Genomic DNA, 22,053 nt, shown 5'->3' with positions numbered 1-22,053 from the left:
CGATCAGGCTAATGTAGGCTAACGTAGCTAGCCTGTACTAGAAGTCTATGTCAACCAGTGTCTTTTTGAGTGAGACACTTTTTCTATAATAGCCTCAGAGTTCCAGTGCTTTAATGTCAGGGACAAATTGTGAAAATGTGAGCATTTCCTTTAATTAAGATCATATGTACATAAGGCAGAACATGCCAATATCATTTTTCTCATAAGCAAAATCAGCATAGACCCAGAGTTCCTCAGTTGGGTTGATCACACCACAAAATGAGTCTATTTGCGTATTTTATTAGGTCTAAATTGGTAGTGGTAGTTGTTTAATGAAGCAAAGACTTGTCAACTACTGTGACATTCATTCGGCCTTGATTTTTTTGTTTGCAGTCATTTAAACAGAACACGTGAGCTTTCTCTCTCTTTTACACGCGAACATGCACGCTGTTTTCTTCAGAATCATTCCCTTAAGGGTGATTACAGCAGTAGTTTGAATACAAGATGTGCGTCAGTAGTATATTTGCAATTTATTACCCCGTCTTAGCCAATATTCCTCTCCCCTGGAAAAGAAGAATGTGCACCCTGTTCTCCTTTGCAACAGGAACAAACAAGTTGCTTTAGTTTGACTCAGAACTGGCTTGAATAAAGTTGGCAGGATATTATGGGTGGCATTAGTTTCTCACTCGGTTCAGAAGAACAGAGCTGCCAGGCCCCCTCAGCCTCACCCTGGAAATGTTCAGTCACTCAGCTGCACACCTTCACCACTGGCTGGGTTCTGCCTCCATGCCTCCAGGGTTCCTCTTCGTTTTTCCCTGGAAAAGCAGGGAAGGCTTTCGTGGAATTTGCTTTCTATGAACTGCGGGGGTGTAAAAGTGCTTCAAGACACCATGACGCGTCACCCGGAAGGTGGTGATTTAATTCGTACAATTATTAGTTAATTGTACTGTTTTTATTGTCTTTGTATTATTCCAGTAGTTGTGGGAGGTACGGCCAAAAAATGTATATAACAGGATGATTAAAATTTCTGACTGTTTCAGTGTACCTCGCAACATAGTTTGTTTTTTTAACATTGTACGCAATTGTTTGAGTGCCCCTGGTAAACTGTTGATTCGTTGATTTTCTAAGTGAAGATTAGTGAACACATCCTCTGCAAAGAACACACTTCTGACCATTTCAATGCACAATTAACTGTTTATTTGCTGAATTTAATATAGTTGGAAAGAATAAAGCATAAAATCTGTCCAGTGCAAAAGTCCTGTTTGTAATACATATATATATATATATATATATATATATATATATATACACATTCCTGTGTCATTTTAATGAATTCAAGTTAACGTGGCAGCTGCAGTAGAAAGCTAGTGAGATTTTTGAGTGTAATTCTTTCTGCTAAGCTAGAGCTTCTCTAGTCAGTCTTCAGGGACCCCAGGCAGTCCACATTTTCATACTCCAGTTCCTTAAACATCTGACTCTAATAAGCACAGCATGATATTAACGCCATTGCTTCTTGATTAGTCTGAGTCTGTTGTAGTCAGTAAATATATACACGTCCAGTACCAGCCTAGGGATGCATTGTTATGGGAATTATGGGCTGATGCCAATACCTGATATTTTTAATGTGCATATCTCTCTAAGCCAAAGCTAATACATAAACATTTATTAAATGTAGAAATTGAAGCTAAATCTACCCAGATTAACTTTACAGAGAAATATAACATTTATTTGTACAAATAGGTTACAAATTCAATAAAAAATATATAGAGAGATATTTTAACGCAGAAGCCCAGTGTCGCCTGAACATTCTGCTCTATTAAGTGTAATACATTTGTCATTAGGTATTGGTTTGAAATATTGGTCTTTTGTGAACATCATAAGAACTTTTCTACCAGTAATGGGATGTTTCTGATATCTTTGTGCTTAAATACCTCATATTAATTTCTGGTTTAGGCCATTTAAAAGAAGGCATCACTAATCTGTATTTAAGAGAAAGTATCCATATTTCTGTGGATATCCAGCAAAAATGCAGCTTTTAATCTGTAGCTGTCCACAGCCATGTCTCTTTCCCTAAAGTAACAGATTCCTGTTTGAGTTATGAGAAGCTTCTTCACCGCACAGAATGAATAATAGGAGAAAGGTTGAATGATTGTCTTGTGACCATATTTGAATGTCCCTTTGTCTATTTCTGACTGTGCATACGGGTCGTATCTGGGCCAGTTTTGTCATTATGCAGACAATGGTCCCAATATAGAACTGAAGTTCTGGCTTATAGTAAACTGGTATATTCTCTAACCTTGATTGGTAGTACATGTTTAACATTTTCTCTCCCTTCTTTCTTTATCTCTCTCCCTCTCTTTTGTGCAGGACCTCTCCTGTATAGATGATCCGTCCAACCCCTCACTCTTCTCCTCTCCTGCCGATTCCCTATCTGAATATCCAGACGGCATGGCACCTGTTCCAACCATATGGGACATCAACACACCAACACAGAACCAGGAGGTGAGGCTCATCTTGTGCACCCATTCCCCAGCCCACACACAGACACTGAACAAAGCACCAAGAGTTTCCTAAGAATTTGATATTGTTTGTTGCACTCCTACGCTTTAACGCTCACTCTGTGCTGCTGTTTAGAAGATGGCACATGAGCCAGGAGCTCCGTTCACACCTCCCATAAAATTGCATTTCCTTTTCCGGATGATTTGCTTTAAATGCTGTTCTTGCTCTTTTTTTGTTTCAGCTGAATTGCAACCGCTTTCAGGGTTTGAGGAGTTTAGAGGACATCAATGCTATAATCAGCACGCCACCTCTGGGAGGCATTCAGGTAGTTTGTGGTTGTTGCTGTAACAGACAGTGTAATAATTAAATTAACAATGAAATTACATCACGTCTGCTTCCTTTGACTGAACATTTTTATCGTTGGTTTTGTTTGATTTGCCCTATCCACTTAGCCTAACACAGGGAAATTAATGTTGCGTTGTGTGTAGAGCACAAATGAATTACATTTAAAATACATGAAATACAGTGAGTCACATTTATATTATAGTTAGTTGAATTTAGACACTGATTTGGATTTGGATTCTTTAAATTAGTGACCCAAGCTATTCATATGACTGGTGCCATTTGAGTGTTTCTTTGATCCACTTTGCTTTCATTTTCTTTTTTACTTTAGTTATGGGATATGTGGGTGATCTGTGTTCCAGCTCTGCGCAAGCCGCTCAAATTGAAGCTTTTGTTTTTCTGTCTGTAATGCAGAGACTCCATGCACAGCCGGAGGAGGAGGAAGAGGTGGAGGAAGAGGAGACAGAGGAGCTGGGCCACGCAGACACCTACGCTGAATACAAACCCTCTAAATGTAGGCTCCGCCTGCTGATTTCCCACATATTATCTCTATATGTGGAAAGGCAATACATTCTCTTTCTTTCTCTTTCTCTTTCTCTCCCTGTCTGTCCTTTCTCCAGCCACTATAGGACATTCACACCCTGACCTGGTGGTGGAGACCAACACTCTGTCCAGTGTCCCTCCTCCTGACATCACCTACACTCTCTCCATCCCTGAGCAAATCATCAACATTGGCAGGCTCTCTGCTCTGCAGCTGGAGGCCATCATCTACGCATGTCAAGTACGTACAGTGTCTTCTTCAGGGACTTCCTGATATGACTTGATCTGATACAATCTGTAGCAATATTACAGAAACTGTATCAGAGGCAACCAAGTATTGGCTTTTCATTGTACTTTAAGGTATAATTGAAGAATTGAAGTGCGGACTTCGCAGCTGTAATATGTACCAAAACACGTTTGTCAGTCTGAGCCTCGGTACTGGCAGATTTTCAATATTAAATTGAAATATTAAAATGAAAAACTTCAGGACCTTGTTAGCGGACGTTCAGACGATGCCTTTTCAAACTTTCTCCAGCTCGCTTCTTTTCTTTGTTGTATATGGAGCAAAGCACCTCTCAACTGAAAGCACTTCTCTAGCCTGCACTTCACAGGTTTAAACCATGTGTTTATGATGAAAAACCACCAACTTTTCCAATAAGCTTCCTGATAAAGCACCATACGTCATCACAGCTGACCAATGAGTGTCAAGGATGCCTGGAACGGACACTTCCTTAGTCTTTGTCTCACTCCCTTGCTTACATACAATTACTTACATATTTTAAAGCTATTTATTAAAAGTTATTCATTAATATTGCAGAATATAGTATTTTTCAATTTTATCTCATTACTGCAACACATTAACACTTAATTAATCCTTGTGCTACATAACATCTGGTTGTTTTGGTTCAGTTCCTTACAGTTTACGAAGAAAACATTACAATAGATTTAATAGATTTACTACAAGTAATACAAATTCTTTTGTTCTAATTAAAAAAAGCAAAAAAAAAAAAGATAAATAGCAGCACACAATGTGGACACATTGCAGGAATGAAAATTTGGGTAATAACTTATTACTTTCCTCTCTGTATTTTTGCACTGCAGCAACACGAGGTGATCCTGCAGAACAACCAGAGAGCAGGTTTCCTTATAGGAGACGGAGCAGGAGTGGGCAAAGGCCGCACAGTGGCCGGCATCATCCTGGAGAACTACCTAAAGGGACGGAAGAAAGCACTGTGGTAAGTGATCAGTCATCAAGTTCACAAAGAAGCTCTCATAATTAACGCAGTGCTGGAGAAAGCCTACTCTGGGTAGTTTGATGTTTTCCTACTCTGTGTTAGCGCAGGGATAAGGAATTATCTAGGGAGTAGGAAGCACTGCCCTGGTGAAGATCACTGTTGCATTTCCTCAAATTAAGCAGTGTCTCTGGATCCCTCTCTTCACTGAACCTTTGCCTCTTCCAGGTTCAGTGTCTCCAATGACCTCAAATATGATGCGGAAAGAGATCTTCTGGACATCGGTGCTCCCAATATTCTAGTGCATGCCTTGAATAAAGTGAGTGTGCTGTCATTTCAGATATAACTGCTGTTGGCTACTATTAAATTCCATCACAATATTGCAGAACTCATGTTTGTTCATTTTAAAAGGTCTATATCTTATGTTTTTTGGTGTTTTTTATGTATGATGTTTGTTTGGTTTTCTGCACCAAAACAGTAGTAATTTATTTTTATATAACTGTTTTTATATAACCCCTCTGTCGCCTAGATCAAACAGACCTGTTTTGCCACTGTGCGTTTAAGACTAATATATGTAAATGCTCTCGGTTCTGATTGGCTTCCTTGTTTTATACCTCATTCGAAAAAGCAGTCCAGGCTGAAACATCCCTTATGACTTCAACATGAATGGCCTGGGCTAGCATGTTATATGCTATATGTAAATGGGACAGATTTTGTGACATCACAAAAACGGTTAATTCCAAACTTTGCAGTTTAGTTTCCAGATATGGACTGGGGAGTGAATGGTACATTTTGAAATGCTAACAGTGTTTACATGCTTCACCAAACACTTTTATTTCAAAAGAAAAAAAGTTTTTTCATGATATGAGCCCTTTAAGGCGTTTCACATGAGGTGACAATGGCAATACCTTTAAGTTCTTAATGATAATAAATGTTTTTTTTTTTACTGCCAGATAAAGTATGGAGATACAGCTACCTCAGAAGGGGTCCTATTTGCAACCTACTCCGCCCTTATTGGAGAAAGCCAAGCTGGGGGCCAGCTCCGCACCCGACTCAAGCAGATCTTGGATTGGTGCGGGTCTGACTTTGATGGAGTCGTATCCTTTAACATTTGGGTTCTAATAACTCAGCCACTATGTGTAATTAAAGCCTCTGCTGATTATTTAATTATAACCCTTAACAGCACTGTGCCTGCAGATCATATTTGATGAATGTCACAAAGCCAAGAATGCCACGTCCACCAAGATGGGTAAGGCCGTGTTGGACCTGCAGAACAAGCTGCCTCTGGCCAGGGTGGTGTATGCCAGTGCCACAGGTGAGTTTTATGACCACGCAGAGATCTAGCTTGTATTATTCCACTGTTGATCCAGAAGGGTGAAGTTTCTCTTGTCCCTCAGGCGCCTCTGAGCCAAAGAACATGATCTACATGAGCCGCCTGGGCATCTGGGGAGAAGGAACACCCTTTAGGGCATTCGAAGACTTCCTCCATGCTATCGAAAAGAGGTTTGTAAACATGTTTGCACACAGTTACAGTTGTATGTTCCTGGTTAAATTCCATGTGTTGTTGATTTTCTAAGTAAAAATAAGTTAACACACCCTTGACAGAGGAACCACATTTGCACATTTTAATGCATAGTTACTTTTTATTTGCTGAATTTAACATTTTGGAAAAAAATAAAACAGAAAATACGGCCTCTGCAAGATGGCATTTTTTTTATATTTTACATTGTATTTTTTCCAATATGTCAAACTAAGCAAATAAAAAGAAGTTGAGCACTAAAGTTTGCATAAAATTGCCATATTTAAATATTCTCTGTAGAGGACGTGTTAACTTATGTTCACTTATTTTCAAAATAACAAAACATGACATTAGACCAGGGGTGTTAAAACGTTTGTGGATGACTGTATTTTAGTTCAGTTTCCTTCTATATCGAGTCTTAATCTGATTGGCTGTATATGCTGTTTTAATAGAGGTGTGGGCGCCATGGAAATTGTTGCCATGGATATGAAAGTCAGTGGGATGTACATTGCACGCCAGCTGAGCTTCTCAGGGGTCTCCTTCCGCATCGAAGAGATCGGCTTGGATGATGACTTTAAACTCGTCTACAACAAAGCTGCCAAACTGGTGAGCATCGCATGACAACCCAATAGGATATTTTTTCTCTTTTTATATTGATAACTTTTGGTCCACCAAACAATCTGACTTTCTAGTGTGTAACTAAAATTTTTGCACGTCCCTTTCATGATAAAACTCTTGCATCTAGATTGCAGAACAAGGGAGTTTCTAATGGGTTGTATTTTCTATGAACCCGGATGTTTGCATCAAGCGTGGCCATATGATCTTCCAAAACGTTCATCGTTTTGCGATTTGCAAAGCATTTAGAATGGATAAAAGATCATATCCTAGGTAATGGATCCATGCTCTAGGAGGCTAGTATGGCAAGTAGCAGCGCGATCAGAATCCTTTTTTCCCAACACGAGGTGACATCTGCCAGGAAAATCTCAGAACTGTGTATCCGGACAGGACTAAAATTATCAGGCCACCGCTGAACTTAGTGAAAAACAGTAGGTAATTCGCCCTGTAATTTTCTCAGGAGAGGAGGAGAAAAGTACAGACATGGACAGTCCGGACGGAAATAAAATCACTGAGTACCACTTGTAAAAAAGGAAATTACCCCATAACTCCATGTAAATTTAATCCCGCACAAGTTAGGTTGTTGACACAGAGTAACATATCATCTATCCCAAAAACGTCGTACATTCTAATGCATAAAACCGATACCACATGGTATGTTGTAATGCCTTAAACCCTAAGGGTACATATGTCAGCCCACACTGCAGTTCCTCACTCTCATAACATTACCTGTATTAGTTTCCTAGAAGTTAAGTTTTAAGATTAATACCTGAATTATTAATCTGCAGTTTGAATGGTTAAAGAGTTTAACAATTTAAAAATAGTAATTTAGTATTTTAGGAATTAATTAATTGAATCTCTATATAATATACTTTGGCTCATTCAAAGTGATTTAATGTGAAATGGTGTAAAATACTCACTTTATTTACTATCCAAAATGGCCAGTAAACATACACGTCTTTTTATATGTATTGTTGATGTTGGTAAAATTGTGGTAAATCTGGATAAAATATGTTTCCTTTGGGGACTGTTTTGCCAACATCCTGCATGTATTCCTCTGCCATAACTGGGTTTACAAAGATATGTTTTGGGCCAAAATCTAATCTCAAATCATAAAACAATGTATCAGGCACTAAGCAATGAATTTGTGACCATTTAATAGTAATAATGTAGTGAGGTAGCTTTTTAAAGCATTAAACTCTTCAGACATCTGGTTTCTATCATCGCTACTGTGAGCAGTTGTGATTCAGCAAGTTCCTCTAGAACGGCGTATTTCATAACAAACCACTCTGAATGACTTTGTGTCTTAATGATTTGATTATGCAGATTTTTTTAAATTGGTGGAATTCCCCTTTAAAGTGGAACTGACTCTCTTTCTGTGGTCCCTCAGTGGGCCGAGGCCTTGGCAGTATTCACTCAGGCTGCCGATTTGCTGGGTATGATGTCCAGGAAGTCTCTGTGGGGTCAATTCTGGTCATCCCACCAGCGCTTTTTCAAATACCTCTGCATCGCTGCCAAGGTGCGCCGTTTAGTGGAGCTGGCCAAAAAGGAGCTGGAGGCTGGCAAGGTGGGCAACATCAGACACCACTGAGGGAGTCATTCAATGAGTTTATCAGTCTTACTGTAGCATAGCAGAGAGGAGGGGTCACAGCATAACATTGTAAGTTGATTTATGTTTTTTCTGCTTTATTTTCCTGCAGTGTGTTGTCATCGGACTGCAGTCTACAGGCGAAGCTCGAACTCGCGAGGTTCTTGACGAGAACGACGGCCACCTGGACAAATTTGTGTCTGCCGCAGAGTGAGTGTGACACTTCTCCATTTGTGTGCGTGTGAGTTTGAGCGTGCGTCCGCTCCCCCCATGATTCTGACCCCACTGTTCCTGTTTATGAATGAAATCTTTTGAAGATACAAATCTTCAGTATGCCTGTGTGACTGGCTCTTTCCAGAGTGGCACCTGTGGTCTCTGAATGATTGAAATTTTATCTCTGATAACTGTAAAGTCATCAAGGTTCCATTACCATGCTGTGAGTTATATACAGTCAGATGATCAGATAAAACTACCCAGCATTTCTTAGCAGCATCATTACCGTCATGTCTGTCATTGCCAAATATTAATACTAAAAACAAGACTTTTTCTGTTCTGTTGCTTCTTGCTCCCTGCAAAGACATCGATAATAAAATATATAGAGGTTTAGCATAGATAATGTAAATAAATAAACCTGGTCCTGGCTATCCACCACCCTGAAGAGTTCAGATCCAACACCACCGTGTTTAATTTTCAGATGCCTCTGAAGTCATCTGATAATGGGATTACAGCTAAGTTCTGCAGGCTGGTATATCTCCAGGACCAGGATTTGGTATCCTTGAAAGATGAAGACTAGAAAGATTCAGTTATTTTGAGTTCAACCAACTATGGCAATTCAAGTCATGTCAAAAACTGTACTGGTTTCTAGATATTTTGAAATATTTGTTTAAAATAACCTACTGCTTACCATACCAATGTCAGTGTATACAAAATTTTGTAATCCCCTTTTAAGATCCCTCTTCAACAGTTAGCATAAATAGAGGCCATTCCAAAAACGTGAAAAAGGTGTGAGGTGCTTGGACCCCTATGATTGTCGCTTGTGATGTCACTTAGCTTTCACAGTCCACAGAAATCACAGTGTTCCACGTCAATTTCAGACAAAAACAAAGAGGTACCTGACTGTCTTGGTTGCAGACAATGATAATTTACTCATACTAGCCTTTTTGCGCCCACCATTCTAAAGATACTAAGGAGAGATATCATATTTGTGAAAATGAAACTAACTGCTTAAGAAATTTCTGTTGTATAGGAGAAGTTCCACTTAGCAGTTCCATTAAAGCACTGATTTCCAGTAACTTTAGCATTAGTTAATACTATCTAGCAGCACTCCTGAAACTCTACACAATTCATGTGAGTAGCATATTCACCATTCAAATCCAGGAATTTCACAGAATGGTGACGAGTTTGTCAGTGATGTGACTGGAGGTGGCAAGTATCTGGAGGGGGGACTCTTAAGTGGCTAGTCAGATTTCTCCTGGGGCCAGTGCCCCTGTGGCTCTAGCCCTAGATCCACCCTTGCCGACAACACAGTGCCAGATGCCACAGTTCATTAAGTGAAATTTGTTTTAAAAGGCAGTTGAGATCTTGTGGGGTATCTACGCCCAGCATTTTGTAGGCTCTCTAGTTTTAAAGACAACCTCACACTGCTTTGTCATATTTTCCTAAATATGATTTAAAGAAACTGGTTTCTACACATTCTTCACTGCTGTCGTCTGCCCAGAGCATCTCAATTCGTCGGATTTTTCTTCTCTATGCATTTCCCAGCATAGTCCTACAAGGACAAGTAGGTTTAAATCATGCCTATATTGTGAGCATTGTGTTGTGGGAACATCTGCCATTGGTTGTGGTTTTCCTCCTTTAAATGAACAGACAGTATAAACACAATAAAAAACAGTTTAATCACTGTATAACATACGTTCTCGTTCTTTTTGACTGATAGTGTTTAAGAGTTATGGATAGTCATCGTTTATTTTCTGTGTTCTCAGAGGTGTGTTCCAGTCCCTGGTCCAGAAGCACTTTCCTTTGGAGAAAGAGCAACGAGAGAAAGGAGCAGGAAGCAAGAGGAAACGTAGGTCTTTACTGATGCTTCTGCATGTGAAGCATCCTGAAGCAGTTCTTTGTATTGCTCAGTCATTCAAAGATTGTGTTTATTACTTATTAATTCATTTCAGGCAAATCAGTTTGTCTAGCTAATCAGAAAGAAAGCATATGCATTATTTCTGTAACAGAATATGTGGCTTATATCGTAATTCTACCCTGTGATATACACGTTGGGGTCTGTAACTGTCAGCATTGTGCTTTATTTGTATGTGGTGTAGGGAAGCCCCGCGGCAGGCACCCGAAGTTTTCAAAGCAGGCTGCAGATGGAAGAGCGGTCATTAACATCAGCGATGACAGCAGTACAGAGTCTGATGCAGTGGACAGCGACTCCAACTCCTCTCCCGATTCGCTCCAGGACAACAGCGATGATGTCATCTTTGTTACCCACACCAACTGTCATGCTGGTAGAGTACATACAGTACAATTTACTCTATGGATAATGATATTTTTATGTAGCCCATGCTATTATGGGAACCAAAAAGTTCAAATAATTTAGGTCATTAGAAAGTTTTTTGTTTCATTTATAATTGAAAAGTAGTAATTGAAAAATGAACATGTTGAGAATTCTTTCTTGCTCACCAGCTCGACTGGAGGAAATGAAGCAAGGCCTTCTGAACAAAATCTCAGAGCTCGGAAAAGAACTACCTCTAAACACACTGGATGAGCTCATAGATAAATTCGGAGGTCCAGAGAAAGTATCTGAGGTAAGACAAGTAAACCAGATAGGTGTACAGTACTGTGCAAAATGTCAGAGACCACCCTTCATTAATTTAATTTACACTCAAAACAGACATGAAGTACAAGGTGTTCGTTTTTCAGGAGATATTTCTGAGGTTTTATTACCAAAACTGTTCTCATCAGTTACACAGTGCTTAACACTGTCATCTTTGAGAGAGAGGAGAAAAACAGGCTCCACTCTTGCTTCAGATCTGAAAAATCCACAGGTGTTTCTGTCCATCCTTCGACTGTGAGAAGACAACTCAGCACTATGAGCCTGAAAGAATGTGTAGCTCTCAACGAGCTCTTACTGGGAAAAGGAAAGAGACAAAAAAGAAAAACATATTTGAACCAAACAAAGAAGTTGCTGTATTCTTAGAATAATGGACTGAGCACCCCAGAGTCAAGACCTCAACATCATTGAATGTGTTTGGGATTATGTGGATCGTGAGAAGCAGAAAGTCCAACCAACTTCTAAGACTGAACTTTGGAGGTGTGGAAACATATCCCCTGTGGATTTCTTTGAAAAACTCAAAGCAAGTCTCCCGAAAAAGAATGGAAGCTGTAATAAAGGCAAAGAGTGGGCAAACATTGACATCATCTTTAGTCGTTAAGGCTTTTGTTTAATTTTCTGTTGAATATAGTTCCTATATAGATGCTACTTTGGACTGGATGTTTTAACCAGACATTAAATAAATGAAGTGATGGTCTCTGACTGTGGTCCAGTGTTGAATGTAATTTGTTGTCTAGCTGTGAGCACTCTGAGTTTGTAGCTGTTGTTATGGAACTACAGTAATTGTGTTTTCTACCTCTTTCTTCATCTTTTTGTGGGTGTGTGAACAGATGACAGGACGTAAGGGACGTGTGGTCCGGAGGCCAGATGGGAGCGTGCGCTATGAATCTCGCGCTGAGCAGGGTCACACAATCGACCACATCAACATCAAAGAGAAGGATCGCTTCATGAATGGAGATAAGGTGAGTGATGGACCAAAAAAATGTGGTTTAAGAACTTCTCTAAAACACGCAAGTCAACTCAGTTTGACTAATTGCGAAACCCACCTGCGAGCATCATGGAAAAATGATTCCTGTAAAGAAAAATCTCTATCTCTCTCTCTCTCTCTCTCTCTCTCTCTCTCTCTCTCTCTGTCTCTCTCTCTGTCTCTCTTTCACCTTAGTTGGTGGCTATAATCTCTGAGGCAGCCAGTTCAGGGATCTCTCTGCAGGCAGACAGACGGGTGAGGAACCAGTGCAGACGTGTCCACATGACCCTGGAGCTGCCCTGGAGCGCTGACCGCGCCATCCAGCAGTTCGGTGGGTCACTGTTCCATAAACCTGCTATACTGCTTCTCATTTGCTTTTAGTCATTTATTTTTCACCATCATTTCAACTTGTTATCTTCTACACATATAATTGTGTTTGTATAAATAAATATTCTAACTCCAATTTTAATTAATTAATACATTTATTGATGTATTGCATTTCATACTGAATTTAGGGGTGGGCAATTAGAGAAAACCAAGCAAATGCACATTACAAAGAGTGCATTATTAGTCTTATTTATTGGATTTTGTGCAGTGTGGTGTGTTAAACATTGAATAAAAATCATTGTATTTATAGTTTTCATAGTATTTTTAAATGTGGCGCAGCTGGAGCTTTTTCTGCAATCTAAGAAAAACGAAATATGTAATAAACAAATATATGACATATGACAATATCATGAAAATGTCTTGAAGTATGATGGTATTTTATATGGTGGTACCCCAAACTAAATTGACCAATAAAAAGTATCCACAATTACTTGGAATAAAACTTTGTTGCATTAACATACATTAAATTTCAAAACATTTTTTCCTTTTCCTACAAAGTTGCTATTACATCAGCAACAGTATCTGTGCAGCTGCGTGTTGTGGGCTGATTTTATTCCGATTGGGCCACTGTGGGCCACTCACTATGTGGTGTTAATGTAGGTTAATTGCAGTGCTGTAGTGACCTGACGGTAATTTTACTCACAGTGCCAAACCGCAAGGCTTGCGATGCCAAACCACACATCTAGTGTTCCCGTAAAGCAGGACATTCTTACCACCACCCTGTAAACCATGAACTCACTTATTTTCATCCTCTGGCCCAGGTCGCACTCACCGCTCCAACCAGGTCACAGCGCCGGAGTATATCTTCCTTATCTCTGAACTGGCCGGCGAGAGACGTTTTGCTTCTATTGTGGCTAAGAGGCTGGAGAGCCTGGTAAGATGCCCTCAGATACACGGTCAAAATAGACACAGAGTCACTGATTTTCTGCAGCCTAGCCAGCTTAGCATATTGCGCCTTATAGTGCCATTACATCTCAGGTAATGATCATGAACCATCAAAATGAACAAATAACATATAGCATTACTTAGAGGATGCAGCCTCCAAGAATAATAATAACATGTTTGCTGACTGGCCAACATTAACATGGTGCATTCTAGTTATTTTTAAGAAACATTTTTTGCCATCTTGCTGGTGATGAGTAATAATAATAATCATAATAATTATAATAATAATAATAGCATTGAATTACTTTACATAGTATGATTATAAAATTAGCACAATAAATATTTAATAAATATTGACATTTCTGTTTTACTGTCATTTGCTTTTTGTCATAATGTATTTAAATGAATCAGTATCGTTAATTTTTGATTTTATATTTCATTTTAAAATATACAGTGTGTGGTGTTGTTCCTAAAATAAAATGATTGGATGTATAAATTATACATTCTGTAGAAAACAGATGATAAATTGCTGCCATATTCACCAGGGGGGTTCTTACCCCTGGAAAGGAGACTTCTTTCCCTGAGAGTGGGCCAAAATGCCCCTTCTTAACATTTTCTTTTTTGTGCTATAAAACAGAATTAGCTGCTGTTTCTTTCCTCTGACTGTGTTTAGGTTTATGCATGATCATTTCAGTACATGATAAACTCATACACAGATATGATTTAGCTTTACAGTAAATGGATGTTGTTCTTAAGGGGGGCATTTCCCCCCATGTTCCCCCATGACTGAGAAATAATGACTTTTGACTTATTGTGCTGGGGTAATGACATATTTGTAATGATCATGAACCGTATAGTCATTACATTTCTCACTGTATAGGACCTCACACATTCAGAAGCAGTCTATTTATCAAACTTGAGCATTTTTTACTTCTGTATACTAATGAAAGCACTTCATCGCTGTTACAACAAAACCTCAGATGTCTAAAACGGAAACTGTAGGAAAAAATCAATCTTGACTTTGATGTGAGAATTTTATTTTAAGTCAGTTTGGACAGTTTGGACATTTCTGTCGGTCCATTTATCAAAAAATATTCACGCAGTTTAAAGGTCAGCTGATGCTTTCAAGTGGTGTTACAATGTCTCGCTGGAGAACGTTTTTTCTCCTCACTTTGTTCTCCGAGCGAGGAAACGATGGCTTGTTTCTCACTTTAACGGGGTCTACCACTTTCAGTTGGTTGACATTAGTCATTCTGGCAGTGCAAACTGAAATAGGAGCAGGCGCAAGTATTGAGACATCCTACTCACTTTCAATCTAACTTTAATCTGATGCCAGTTTATCTAATCCATTCAGCAGAGATATATAAGATAACCCGAGCCTTATAACCTAGATTAATTCAAAGCGAATATTTGTAAGGGTTTCCATCTGTGCTGCATTCGGCTAAACTGTCATTGTTCAGTTGTTTAAAGAGGCATTCCAGGCTAAAACTAGTGATGAATATGTTATTTGTAATGTTGTGTAACACAGCACTGCATCCCTCAGAATTCAGGATTTTGTATTGTTATTGTGTTAATAGTTCACATACTACAATACCCAGCATGCACTGTGCAAATGTATAATACAACCATTGGGAATCCCCTCAAAGCCTATAGTAATCCTGCCAGTGTAGCCATAATGTAGAGGCTCAGAAATACGGAAGTGATATTCAGCTTCCTAGTAACTTTAGCTGTCTGGATTACTTCTACATTCACCACCTAGCAGAAAAAATGAATTCTAAGAGCACTCCCTCAAATATTCACCACAATGTACTTGTAGGTTTTTTTTAAGTTCCTCCTACCTTCAATATACATCATCAGAAGGGGTTTTCCTTGTCTTTAAACTAGAAAAGCTCTCTCTGGAGACTGTTGTGACAGAACTGTAGGAGGCATGGTGCATGTTTACAACAGATGAAGCTATGTTTCTTTTTTCTTTTTTGACATGTTTATCTCAATGATTTGCATTGTGTAGCTTACTATGTTTAAAATGTTAAAATATTAAAAATGTAATTATGTAATAACATTTAAATACAAATGCCAAATCTCATCTCAGAGTTTTCAAGAATTTTCAAAATTTCTGCATTATTTAGTGGTTGAGATGTAAGTCGTTCAGACTAGTTTAACGTGAAACGGTTCATTGTAGACGAACTTGCCTTTACAATGGTGGTGATGGGAACCACAGGTTGCAACCTGCACTTGTTTCCTGAGTTTTATAGGTGATGTTGATGATGGTAAAATAGTGGCAAGTCTGAAAAAACAGGTTTTCTTTGGGAACTATTTTGTCTTACAACACCCTGCATGTACCTCAATACTATCCCAAAACACTGTTTTAGGAATCAGGCCTTCATCAGTCCTTCATAACCACTTTATATAATAACTTTCTGTGATATAGCTTTTAGAGGCAGTTGTCTTCTTCCTATCACCACCACTGTGACCAATTCTGACTCAGTAAGTTTCTCAGAGTCAGCAGAGCATTTCACATCAAACCACTCTGAATGACTTTGTTCACATCTAAACCCTTTAAATATGCAGAACTCAGCAAAGATCAGTGAAATTCCCCTTGAAGAAGAAAAAGCACTTTATATTGGCGAGCGGTGTCAGTCATCCATTTTTAATACAGTGTTGCCCAAAGCTGCAGTATCATCTATAAAGATACACTGGAATGTAGTTGTGGACAAGAAGTTGAAACTAGTAATATTAATGTTTTGTAAGGTGAATGTTGTGAAAATGAAACCAAGTTTAGGATTGGTTTTACTTCTAGAAGTAGTTACAGTTTCTGAATCTTTCCACAGGGAGCTCTGACGCACGGTGACAGACGAGCCACAGAATCTAGAGACTTGAGCAAGTACAACTTTGAAAATAAAGTAAGATAATCTTTCTTATCTGGGGCAGTTTCTGTAGGAGATTATCTGAGTGAGTCATAAACCAACCCTTGAGTGGCCTGTTTTTGTTTTTTTTTTCATCAGTACGGTACCAAGGCTCTAGATAAGATCACCAAAGCCATACTTGGACATATTGAGAGCAAGGTGCCTCCTCCCAAAGACTATCCTGGTGGTGACGCCATGTTCTTTACAGGTAAGACTAAAGCTGTGTGGCAGCAAAACAGATATTTTTTATTTTTTAAATTTTAACTGCATCCATTTTAGAATGATAGAAATGGTTATAATCAATTATAATAATATTCATATATATAGGTGTATGTGTTTACACTCATTACACTCAATATGTAAGTGTATGTGTTTACACTCATTTCATGGATTAAGTAAAATTACGTAAAATTGTCAGAGCATAAATATTTTTAATGCAGCTAAATGTATTGTTTTTATTGTTCTGATTCATACCAAAGTATTTCCCTGCTATTAACCAAATATCCGTTCATTAACTCTTATGGATACTCGAATGTCAAAATTAGTCTGAATGCACATCCCTAATTAAAAGAAGAAGGTACTGATAGTTTTTGCCATGTGTACTGATTTTCTGCTGCTAAGGTGGAAACCATCCATAGAATCATAGAGGCACAGTATCCATGTGACATAACTGTAATGTCAGTCATATTCTTTGGATTCATATAAAGCAATCAAATGTGTGTATGTGTGTGCATATGAGAGAAATACATTGTATATGTCTCTACTATGTTAGAAATGAAGCAAGGCATGATAGATGTTGGCATCTTCTGCAAGGAGTCTCGTGTTGGCATTAGTCCTGAGAAAGGTGAGGTCTTCATCCTGCTCTTTTCATTAGTAATGGTCCATCTAGTACATTTTCAGCCTTTATTCTATGCATGTATACTATATACATACGCATTTATATACCATTGTATGCAAAGGTTTGAACACCCCCTGGGGAAATGAATTGTTGATTTTGTAAGTGAAAGTTAGCACATCCTTTAAAGGGAATAAACCTAATATAAATAATAATCTGGTATTTTTCTGCCTGTTTTTGTTAGTTGGGTTTAACATATTGGTATATATACCAATATATATACCAATATATTAATAATATATAGATTTTTGGTCCCTACTTATATATATTATATACAGCAGGGTCCATAATTCTGAGACCACATTTATTGTTCCTAATTTCATTCTAGTTTTTCATTACAAATGATATCATCAACATAACAGTCTGAGCGAAAAGCAGAATTAATATTTACATGAATTTCAGAATTTCTCAGTGTTTTTGCCCCCCCTTTTTCTTTAATGATAGCATGCAGTCAAGCTGGCTTGGTCTCCATAAGTTTGTGCAAAAGCTTCTGGTGAGCAGATCAATTCCACCTGAAAGTCATCTGAGCACATTTCAATGGAAAACAGTCTGACTCTTTTGAAAAATACCTTAATACGGTGAATTTCACAAATTTGAATAGTGACCTTGAAATTTCAGAATTTAAAAAAAAATCTTTTTCATTTTAACTTTTTTTCAATTTTTCAAAATTCCAAAACTTTCTGTTGTTTATTTCCAGGTTTAAATAATAAAAAACAGATTTCCAGTGTGGTCTCAGACTTTTCAACTGTAAAATATACAATATGCCATAATTTTTGCCCAGTATGAAAAATTCAGCAAAAGAAAAACAGTATTTGTGCATAAAAATGTGCAGAAATGTATTCTCTGCAGAGAATATGTTAACTTACTTTTTACTTCATCAGCAAAACGTCATTTGACCAGAGGTGACGACTGTACATGCTCTGACTCTGTGACTCTCCACAGACTGCTCCATCACAAAGTTCCTCAACCGTATCTTGGGTCTCGAGGTGCACAAGCAGAACTCGCTCTTCCAGTACTTCACTGACAATTTTGACTACCTAATCGAAAAGGACAAGAAGGAGGGCAAATACGACATGGGGATCTTGGGTAAGGAAACCCTGTATAGTATTATCATTTACTGTTTTACATACTTGTAGTAGGGCTGCATAAAATAGCATTTGTTAATCATTATTGCAATATTGGCCTTATATATTGAAGAAAGCCGCAAGATGCAGATGAACCCACTAAACAATCACAGGGTTATCTTGACCAGTCAGAGTTCTCAGTGACTGCTCTGTTTTAATGAATCATGGAATTCATGTAATCCAACAAATTATGTTTGTATCTTGAACGTATTTTCGTGGTAGCCCTAAAAAGCAGTTTCCACCTGTTTTGGAGGTCCCTCAGTTGAATTTTGCTTCAAAATTGACTTTGTCAGTAACTTTGTAGGGGAACAAGGAAGTCAGCGTTTATAAAAATTGTTCTGTTGTGTTTAGATGCCTTTTTTTACTACCGCAGTTGTACAGGATTGTTTGATGTCATGAAAGCTGCAGTTATGCTGTCTGTTTTATCTCAGCACGCCTGTCTTTGTGGAGAGGTGTGAATGTTTTTCATAGCAGGGGCTTCTCACCCCTCCCTTTCACACCTCGTTGCTCAATACAAAGTCGCAACATTTCACGCACACAGAAAGACAACAGTGTCCTGGTTAATTTGATAAAACAGTTATGGGGGAAAAATGTTTTATCCCATTATATTAATTAAAAATATCCAAGGCAACCTCTGTTGTACTGGCAGAATGGCCACTAGGGGGCCTGCAGAAAGAGGTTAATGATATCACAGTCATAATATCTATCAATATAACTGCAGTATTAATGTTGCATCCACTCTGTAGATAGAGTGTTACTATGTGGTGTATATTACTAAGCGTCTTCTCTCTGTTTCTTCACAGACCTGGCCCCTGGTAATGATGAGATCTATAATGAAACTCAGGAGACGTTTTTGACTCCAGGAAACCCTCAGGAAGGCCAAGTTATTCTCCATAAGGTCAGTTTCATACTGAGCACCTGTGTGGATAAACATTTATGATGAGAAATAAGCACACAGTCATCATTGAGCATATGCACAGTCTTAAAGTTTAACAGCTATTTTTGCCTTTTTGAGGTCTTACCACATGGCTTCACAAGAACTTGCTGTGGTCTTCGATAAAGCAGATAACAGTTCAGACTCCCTGCTTTTTTTGTGCGTTTGCTCAGGTTGATTTCCTGTGTTGCTTGTAACGTCTCCAAAATTCTCACGAATATTAATGAGCCTAAAGCGGTTCTCCAGAGAGTTGGAGATTTGTTAGTCTACAAATTCTTAGAGGTGTTTTTCTCAACTTGAGGCAGTTTTGAGGGAAACTGCAGAATGAATCCATTTGGTCCATCAGCTACAATTAACACTGATTACTTTGAAAACTTGATCATTGTGCAAGAGCAGAAAAAAGCACACAGTGTTCGTATCCCAAATCCTACTTGGAAAGAATTTTCTGGAACATTGCGTATTTCCAGTGATGACGGAAAAACAGCTCTGAATGGTATGTGCGGTCAAATTTCATATTGTCTTTATCAGGGGTCACTAATCGTAGATGGACCGATACTCCTGCAGGTTCTCCTGTTTTAATCAAGCACACAGACCAACTGATTAAACAAGTGCAATCAATTATGCATCTGGTTGATTGTAAAGAAAACCTGCCCCCCCGGCCCCTTTTGGACGAGATTAGTGACCCCTGGTTTATGTGTTTACATGCTTGCACGCTGTAATGATGCACAGCTGTTTCAGATGTTACAAAACGCAGAGAACAAACCCTGACAACATTTCCGAAGTGGAACAATCTATAAAATATGATAATTGCTACTGGCTTCTCACTTTGCCGGTAAAGACAACAAGGATAGTTTTATCACACCTGTCTGGATTCCGGCTACAGCTAGTTCCTCCTCTGTGGTTTTTCTTCAGAATAGAGTAGGCTGTGTAAAGCAAGCAGGAGTCAGACCTGTGTGCTGTCTGTCTAGGATTATCTGCAGATTATCATAACACAGCCTACTGCAAACTGCAAAACAGGTCCAAAACTCACCATTATTTCTCTTACTGTTGTACTAGTTAGCTGTAGTTTTAGTTTACATATACATTGGCAGTCGTTGTTACTCATGTAAATGAAAACCTACTGATGTCTCCTGGCTTTTTTTAAATGTTTTCAGACGAAGTAGAGGTGGGCAGTATGACCATATTTTATTGTGATAAGTTTTGTTATTGTGATAAAAAATGCTTCTCTGAGCAGATTGTCGATATCTGCAGTACTTAAAGAGCGAGGAACAATTCAATGCTTCATTAAAAAGAGAGCCTCATTAGTCCTGTACTCTGTTTTTGATGGTTGTTTTTAAATGTAGAACCACTAGTACATTGTGTCTGTGTGTCAAAATACTGAGGCATTGTGGGTAAAACTTTTTGAGTGGTCCTTTTTAGATGAAACAAACACTCAATAGGCTGTCAGTAACATTTAAAAAACATATGAAGGTTAGGATTAGGTTTTGGGTTGAGGTGAGGTTAGGGTTAGGATTAGAGCCAGGGTTAGGGTTAGGTTTTGGGTTGGGTAAGATTAGGTTTTGTGTAATGGCAGTAACATTAACGATACATTTACTTAATGTAAGTAAAGTATCAACAGAACATCTGCAAGATATTTACTTCAATGTATTCCGATGCTTCACTACTGCTACTTCACTGATATGTAGTTGATGTGTTACTGATACTCTATTAATACTCTATTAATACTGATACTCTAATAATTATTAGTTTATTAATCATCTATATAATCATCCATAAAGTGTTGCCGAATGCTGATATGATATTTTTGCCATATCACCAACCCCAAGCGTAAAGCTTGCCATGTTAATGGTCTTAAACTGTGATAAAAAGTCAGAAATATGCCTAAACCTGCAAATATTCTCTTACGCCTCGCAGATCAGCGTGGACAGAGGCATGCCCTGGGAGGAGGCCTTGAGGAAGGCTGAAGCGCTTAGTGAGACACACGAAGGCTTCTATCTCTCCCACAAGGTTTGTGTTTGAACAGGACTCAAAGCAGTCTCACATCTCTCATTTCACATTTGCATTTAACCTCCTTTGTAACTACCAATATGAAAATAATGAAAGGTTCCTGTGAAGAAGCAAAGCCTGACAAACTTCCAGGGGTGAAGAAAGGTTCACTATCAGATCATTCTTGGATCATTTATTACAAAAGCTTTGGGGGCGTGAACAGGAAAGCAGATAAAAGAACACAATTAATATAATATGTCAGCCTTCAGGCATCTCCCCCCCTACAAAGACATCCTAACAGACTGTTTTCGCAGACTGTAAGCTCTGGCGTCTGTCTCCCCCACAGCTGAGAGGGAGTCACCCCTGTGTGCTGCTTGCTGAGCAAGGCCGGGGCCACAACCTGGTGGTCTACAAGCCCAACGTTGGCAAACAGAAACAAACGGAGAACCTGGAGAACATCCAGAAGAAGTACCGCAAGGTCTTTATTTTTCTTTTTTTTTTATTTCTGAGCATTTTAACTCTGCACTTATCCAATATGATGGTGAACTGAATATGATGTTGATGGTTTCTGCAGTGTTCTGAATGTGATGTCACACTTTTTATTTAGATGGTTTCAGCTTCACAAAACCTAACAAATTCTGTCAAAGTTAGCTTCTTTTGTGATGGTGGTTAACAAGTTTTTCAACACCTTTCTCTGTTAACCCAGGGTTAGGTGCTCAAATTATGATTAACCCTCATGCGTGTGCAAATGAAAGTGTGATATTCATGACGACCAGACAATTACGTGAAACATGAGGAGTCAGACAGCTTATTTTTGAAAGGAAAACAAAT

General features: G+C 38.6%; 1 protein-coding gene across 4 annotated transcripts in view; it reads left to right on the top strand.

Annotated features, from left to right (window-relative positions):
- The window catches only part of si:ch73-63e15.2 (protein strawberry notch homolog 2), an 85,957-nt gene that overhangs the window by 56,879 nt on the left and 7,025 nt on the right, over positions 1 to 22,053 (top strand). For all 4 annotated transcript variants that reach the window (XM_036586654.1, XM_036586655.1, XM_036586657.1 and 1 more), the window contains 25 exons: positions 2,347 to 2,481; positions 2,720 to 2,803; positions 3,235 to 3,334; positions 3,441 to 3,601; positions 4,462 to 4,595; positions 4,821 to 4,911; positions 5,546 to 5,689; positions 5,790 to 5,907; positions 5,990 to 6,095; positions 6,564 to 6,717; positions 8,117 to 8,293; positions 8,427 to 8,524; positions 10,297 to 10,379; positions 10,630 to 10,815; positions 10,994 to 11,115; positions 11,972 to 12,103; positions 12,304 to 12,439; positions 13,257 to 13,369; positions 16,209 to 16,280; positions 16,383 to 16,491; positions 17,056 to 17,127; positions 18,121 to 18,264; positions 19,106 to 19,200; positions 21,151 to 21,243; positions 21,569 to 21,700. In XM_036586654.1, coding sequence (XP_036442547.1) covers positions 2,347 to 2,481; positions 2,720 to 2,803; positions 3,235 to 3,334; positions 3,441 to 3,601; positions 4,462 to 4,595; positions 4,821 to 4,911; positions 5,546 to 5,689; positions 5,790 to 5,907; positions 5,990 to 6,095; positions 6,564 to 6,717; positions 8,117 to 8,293; positions 8,427 to 8,524; positions 10,297 to 10,379; positions 10,630 to 10,815; positions 10,994 to 11,115; positions 11,972 to 12,103; positions 12,304 to 12,439; positions 13,257 to 13,369; positions 16,209 to 16,280; positions 16,383 to 16,491; positions 17,056 to 17,127; positions 18,121 to 18,264; positions 19,106 to 19,200; positions 21,151 to 21,243; positions 21,569 to 21,700 — 2,991 coding nt within the window. The remainder of the gene's footprint in view (positions 1 to 2,346; positions 2,482 to 2,719; positions 2,804 to 3,234; positions 3,335 to 3,440; positions 3,602 to 4,461; positions 4,596 to 4,820; positions 4,912 to 5,545; positions 5,690 to 5,789; positions 5,908 to 5,989; positions 6,096 to 6,563; positions 6,718 to 8,116; positions 8,294 to 8,426; positions 8,525 to 10,296; positions 10,380 to 10,629; positions 10,816 to 10,993; positions 11,116 to 11,971; positions 12,104 to 12,303; positions 12,440 to 13,256; positions 13,370 to 16,208; positions 16,281 to 16,382; positions 16,492 to 17,055; positions 17,128 to 18,120; positions 18,265 to 19,105; positions 19,201 to 21,150; positions 21,244 to 21,568; positions 21,701 to 22,053) is intronic.

Source organism: Colossoma macropomum, unplaced genomic scaffold, assembly GCF_904425465.1.
Source record: "Colossoma macropomum unplaced genomic scaffold, Colossoma_macropomum, whole genome shotgun sequence".
NCBI lineage: Eukaryota > Metazoa > Chordata > Actinopteri > Characiformes > Serrasalmidae > Colossoma > Colossoma macropomum.
Note: the sequence above shows the minus strand (reverse complement) of the source record. Positions and strands in the feature narration are given on the sequence as shown.